Source organism: Rattus rattus, chromosome 1 (genome assembly GCF_011064425.1).
Source record: "Rattus rattus isolate New Zealand chromosome 1, Rrattus_CSIRO_v1, whole genome shotgun sequence".
NCBI lineage: Eukaryota > Metazoa > Chordata > Mammalia > Rodentia > Muridae > Rattus > Rattus rattus.
This window is the reverse complement of record NC_046154.1, coordinates 157,703,040-157,709,049: the sequence shown is the minus strand read 5'-3', so window position 1 is coordinate 157,709,049 and position 6,010 is coordinate 157,703,040. Positions and strand designations below refer to the sequence as shown.

The 6,010-nt window shown below is 48.3% G+C and overlaps 1 protein-coding gene across 1 annotated transcript; it reads left to right on the top strand.

Moving 5' to 3' along the window:
• The first annotated feature begins 345 nt into the window (after positions 1-345).
• Positions 346-4,428, top strand: LOC116906667 (ATPase MORC2B). The gene is made up of 2 exons (XM_032909455.1): positions 346-825; positions 1,193-4,428. Exon 2 carries the CDS (start codon positions 1,207-1,209, stop codon positions 4,264-4,266), a length of 3,060 nt encoding a protein of 1,019 aa, XP_032765346.1. The 5' UTR covers positions 346-825; positions 1,193-1,206; the 3' UTR covers positions 4,267-4,428.
• Positions 4,429-6,010: the final 1,582 nt, after the last annotated feature.

Below are 6,010 nucleotides of genomic sequence, written 5' to 3'. Positions count from 1 at the left end.
ACTTCTTGTAACTCCGACTCTAGAGAATCAGCCAACTTCCGCAGGCATCCACACACAAATGGCATATAGTCACACAGATAACATGAAAAGTTTAATAAAAGGTGGCCTAGGCCTGCGATCACTAGATGACACAAACGCAGAAAATGAAATAGTTTTCGCTACGGCAGAGAAGCAGCAAACTCTAAATCCGTGCTGTTGCTCGTCACCTTTGGTCCAACACCTGTTATTATAACTCAGTCGCGCTCCGCGCTTTAGCTCTGTAGTGACCGAGTCCAGCAGACAGATGGCGCTCCACGGAGGCGGAGGCAGCCCGAGGTTCCAAGCGTGCTGCGGCCGTTGAATTCCAGTTCTAAACCGAGCGAGAGAGACGAGGGCTTTTGGGAGTTGTGGGCAGCACGGGCAGTGCAAACGACCTGGTTAGCGGTGCGGTTGCAACTGTCCTACATCCTGGGTCTGGGCCTTGAATGCTGAGACACACTCCTCTCAGAGAGGAGGGAGGAAGTGGCTACAGGACTCAAGCCTGACAGGGAATGGTGTAGGGCCGTAGCCAGCCACATGAGATTTGGGTGGGTCTGTTATGAGGAGTTTCTGTTGATTAACGTGAGGTCGTTTCACACAGCACCTTGTGGTGATTGTGGCATTACATTAAACTGGGTTTGAAATCAAAAGACTAGTAAGGAACCACAGAGACCTTCTTTCAGTTGCCAGGTGGGTTTACCAGATGTACAACTGTCTACACTGTGAAAGGACCTTCTAGTATGGCGGCTTTTTAAGGATACTTTGGTCTCTAGTGAAGATGTAGATGAAGGTTAAGTTTCCACACCGGTAAGTCTTCTCTTTAGAAATTTAGAACAAGAAATAGCTCAAAGAATGTCAAGATAAAACAGTAACAATCAAGTCGAGCTGATGAGGACCACCCACTTTTAAACCAGTCATCTGAAGTGAACTAAGGAAATTTAACACTCAAAGTTCTTTAGAAATGCAGATTTAGGCTTCCCCCACCCCAAACAATTACATCATAGTCATTGAAAATTAGAAAGGAAGAAAGAAACTAATCTCAGCTTCAGTTATCTCTGTATTTTTGATAGTAACTAAATAACTTGTTTTACCTGTCACTAAGAAGCAGGAACTACCATTTTCTGAGCAGAACCCAAGAAAATCTGCCCCGATACATTTATTTCTCCATTAGTAGGTAAAACTGGAGTCATGGCATTCACCAATTACAGCAGCCTCAACCGGGCTCAACTAACCTTTGAATATCTACACACAAACTCAACTACCCATGAATTTTTGTTTGGTGCTCTTGCTGAATTGATTGATAACTCGAGAGATGCTGATGCCACCCGGATAGATATTTATGCTGAAAGGCGAGAGGACCTTCAAGGAGGGTTCATGCTTTGTTTTCTGGATAATGGAGCAGGAATGGATCCAAATGATGCCATCAGTGTAATCCAATTTGGGAAATCAGCCAAACGAACACCAGAGTCCACACAGATTGGGCGGTACGGGAATGGGCTAAAATCAGGCTCAATGCGTATTGGAAAGGATTTTATCCTCTTCACGAAGAAGGAAGACACCATGAGCTGCCTCTTCCTGTCTCGGACCTTTCATGAGGAAGAAGGCATTGATGAAGTGATAGTCCCTTTGCCTACCTGGAGTGCTCATACACGAGAACCTGTCACAGACAATGTGGAGAAGTTTGCCATCGAGACAGAACTCATCTACAAGTATTCTCCTTTCCACACTGAGGAAGAAGTGATGAACCAGTTCACCAAGATTTCTGGGACCAGTGGAACCCTGGTGATCATTTTCAACCTCAAACTCATGGACAATGGGGAACCCGAACTAGACATAACCTCAAATCCAAAAGATATCCGGATGGCAGAGATCTCCCAGGAAGGCACGAAGCCAGAGCGGCACTCCTTCTGCGCCTACGCGGCTGTGCTTTACATTGATCCTCGGATGAGGATTTTTATTCAAGGGCACAAGGTGCAGACCAAAAAGCTCTCCTGCTGCTTGTACAAGCCCAGGAAGTACACATTCACATCAAGCCGTTTTAAGACCAGGGCGGAACAAGAGGTGAAGAAGGCAGACCAGGTAGCACGGCTTGCCGAAGAGAAGGCCCGGGAAGCAGAGAGCAAATCTCGTACGTTAGAAGTGAACATAGGCGGAGACATCACCCGGGACTCGAGGGCGATGTTGCGTCAGGTCCAGAATACAGCCATCACCCTCCGAAGAGAAGCTGACGTCAAGAAAAGGATCCGAGACGCCAAAGAGCGAGCACTCAAAGAGCCCAAGGAACTGAATTTCGTTTTCGGGGTCAACATTGAACGCCGTGACCACGACGGCATGTTCATCTACAACTGTAGCCGCCTGATCAAGATGTATGAGAAAGTGGGCCCACAGCTGGAAAAGGGGATGGCATGCGGTGGGGTTGTTGGAGTCATCGATGTGCCCTACTTGGTCCTAGAACCTACGCACAGCAAGCAGGACTTTGCTGACGCCAAGGAGTACCGTCTGCTCCTGCGGGCAATGGGCGAGCACCTGGCACAGTACTGGAAGGACATCGCCATTACCCAGTACGGAATTATTAAGTTCTGGGATGAGTTTGGCTACCTTTCAGCTAACTGGAACAGACCTCCATCTGAGGAGCTGCATTTCAAACGCAAGAGAGCTATGCAAGTCCCAACCACCATACAGTGTGATTTGTGTCTAAAGTGGAGAACCCTCCCCTTCCAGTTAAGTGCTGTAGAAGAAGGTTACCCAGACAACTGGGTTTGTTCCATGAACCCTGATCCTGAACAGGACCAGTGCGAGGCTTTTGAACAGGCGCAGAAGATTCCTCTGGGGACATTAAGAAAGGTCCCAAAGACACAAGAAGAAAGGCAGAAGCAGCTGACAGAGAAAATTCGCCAACATCAGAGGAAGCTTAAGGCCCTTAAGAAAATCAAGCCTATCCATTCCCAAAGTGACCTGAAAAAATTACCCTTGGAAGTGACCTCCAGACCTTCCTCCAAATATCCTGCTCATAGATTTCAGGGTCCTCAACCATCTTCACGTGCTGTGAAAAAGAGTGTCCGAAGAAGACCCCAGTCCATGCACGCTCCTAGGCCATTCAGACAGCTCCAAAGGTCTTCTGTCTTCTGCACCAACCCAAAATCTCCTGTTCTGGCAGAGCAAACAGAAGTCATGCTGCTCCAGCCACCTGAGACACCCCAAAGCCCAGTGAGCCCACTGGCCAAAACTCTACCCGAGCCCACCCCCCTGTTACAATCCCTGTCCCCATCTGTAGTCCCCAACTCCAACAACCTTTGGAAGGTTGGAACCCCCAAAGCCATGAACGCTCCAGTGGCTGAGATGGCGGATCCACCTGTTAATCCCTCACTGGTAAAGTGCGGTCGTAAGCGGAGTCTTGAGGTCTCTGATAAGGACAGGAGGAAGATGTGCAAACGGGGCAGGTTTGCCCAGAAAAAAGAAAAGATTCAAGCAAATGAGCTCTCAGACAGTGCTGAGGAGGAGAGTTCAGCTGACCTCAAGACGGCTCAGAAAGATAAAGGGCTGTACGTGGAGGTACGTGTGAAAGGAGAGTGCTACAAGGGCCACGTCACAGCTGTGGAGGTGGGTGATAATGTGGTATGGTGGAAGGTCAAGTTTGAGGATGTGCCCAAGGATAGCACACCAAGAGACTGCTGGGTGGAAAAAGGCAGTGAAAATGTATGGCTAATGAAGCCATCTCCAGAGTATCAGAGTACTGACGAACAGCAAGGGGATATAAGTGGGGAAGAGAACACTGTGGTCCAGCAGGCTTTGGCACTGCAGAGGGCCTCCATCTCTGAATGCTTCTGCACAGAACCTGACACTACTGCCCCAACGGCCAACCACAAGACCATTGACCTCCTGGTCCAAATTCTCTGGAATTGCTTGCGTTATTTCATGCCCCTGAGTTTCCCCATATCCAAGAAGGAGCTAGGTGCTATGAATTCAGAAGAATTACTCTCTCTCCCTCTGAAAGAGTGCTTCAAGCAATATGAAGTCGGACTCCAGAACCTCTGCCACTCCTACGAAAGCTGTGCCGACTCACAAGCCAAGGCCTCTGAGGAAAGCCTGCGTATCTCCCAGAAAAAACTCCAGGAAACAGAGGAGAAACTCCAGAAGCTGCGGACCAATATTCGGGCACTCCTGCAAAAGGCTCAGGAGGACATAAACATCAGCGCAGATGATGAGCTGGATGCCTACATCGAGAATCTGGTCAGCGGTGATGACTGAGAGGCAGCAAGAGAGATTCCCCTCTCCCCCACCTCACCACAATTCCGCGCGGCCTCTGGGGAGGGAGGCTCCATTCCTGCCTTTCATGCATGTGCTTTGGGAGGGAAAGAGACTCTGATTCTTTGAATCTTCCTCCCTGAATTTATAAATGTTTAAAAAGATTTATTTTGCTTTTCGTTTGTGTACGCATGCCTGTCTACTCTTAAAACACTGACCTCACAGGCGAAAAGAACTAAAGTTATAAGGGGTCCTGAGCTATCTTGTGTGGGTGCAGGAAACCGAACTCGGGTTCTCTGTGTTAACAATATTCACTCTTAGGAATCATTTCTCCTGCTCCCACATGTTTGACATTTTTGTTTTATTTTGTTGTTTAAAGAGACCATACTTCATTTATGTGACCTAAACAGATGGCAAAATCCTTTGCACGTTTTTGGTTGTGAAATCTAAAACATTCAGCTCACAAAGGGAAGCAGCCTTTCTGAAGTCAGAAAGACTGTTGGGCAAGGATGATTTTTTCTCCTAGAGGGTCAGCGGTGGGATAGTTGATGTATGGAAGTGGTAAAGGGCCCAGACCTGTGTGGCCCTGGGGGCTCACACCTGGTGGTGGTGGGATCTAAGGTAATTGAAGCAGGCAGAAAGACTCCTCCCAATGTCCCGTTCTTTGATCAGGAGTGTGAGGGTCTGCAGGCTGCCCAGGAAGCTACCAGGGTCCAGACAGCTTGTGAACGGACCGTTCTTGTCGTTCTAACATCCTATGCATTACTCAATTTCCTGTTGAAGGACTGTTTTCCTGCGGCTAATACACACTCTAGATTCAGAAGAAGACAGCTCTGACTATCTAGGTCACTGGCCTGGGTGGCACTGCAAGATTTTCCCTGAAAAGGTTCAACTGTGAAGGAGCCTTGTAGAGGAGGAGGCTCCGTTTATAGCCACCTCAGTGAGGCTTCCTCTCATGAAAGTCATTGCTGCTGCCTGTCTATATCTTTCTCTGTGAGTCCCCCTCAAGGCTCTAACACGCCCTTGCTCTGGAGCAGTGAGAAGGGAAGGCTTGGGAAGCATATCTGGCCTCCACTCCTTGCCTAAGCACAACCTCAGACAACTAATCAGGGTCAAAACAAAGGCAAATGCTGAGTTTATGTAATGGTTCCAACCCCTCAACTTGTCTCATTCCTATGCAAAGCTATTAAAGATAGGAGTATGACTTGAGAACGGGAATGTAGCAATGAGGTGAGGGACCCTGACCCCAGAATCCATAGGTGTCTCCCTACTTATGCACACACGGCTTAAAAATGCCTGCTGAGTTCTGGGCTTCTGCTGTGTGTGATGGGTATGGAAGAGGAGGAGGGAGACTGCACACATGGGGCTTTTTGAGAATACCATTCAGAAGCAGTCTCTTCTCAGGTGTTCTCCAAAAGAAGAGTTTTCCTGAGCTGATGGACATGTTCTGCTCCCCAAATCCAGCTCTTTGTTGATCCCACCTAGGCATGGTGTGCTCTGTTTTTGTTCTGGGCCATACTACATTTTTAAGGATTTTTGTGTGGTTCTTCCCCCTCCCCCACCCCGTGTGTGTGTGTGTGTGTGTGTGTGTGTGTGTGTGTGTGTGTGTGTGTGTGAGTGTGCCTGGGTGCCTGTATCCTCCAGAAGAATGCATTGGATCCCCTGAGGCTAGAGTTACAAGGTGCTGTGAGTTGCCCGACATGGGTGCTGGAAATTGAATCTCCTGGAAGCGTAGAATGTATCTCTA

Coding starts and splice junctions, on each gene's coding strand:
- LOC116906667 (XM_032909455.1), top strand. CDS start 1,207: ATGGCATTCACCAATTACAGCAGCCTCAACCGGGCTCAACTAACCTTT.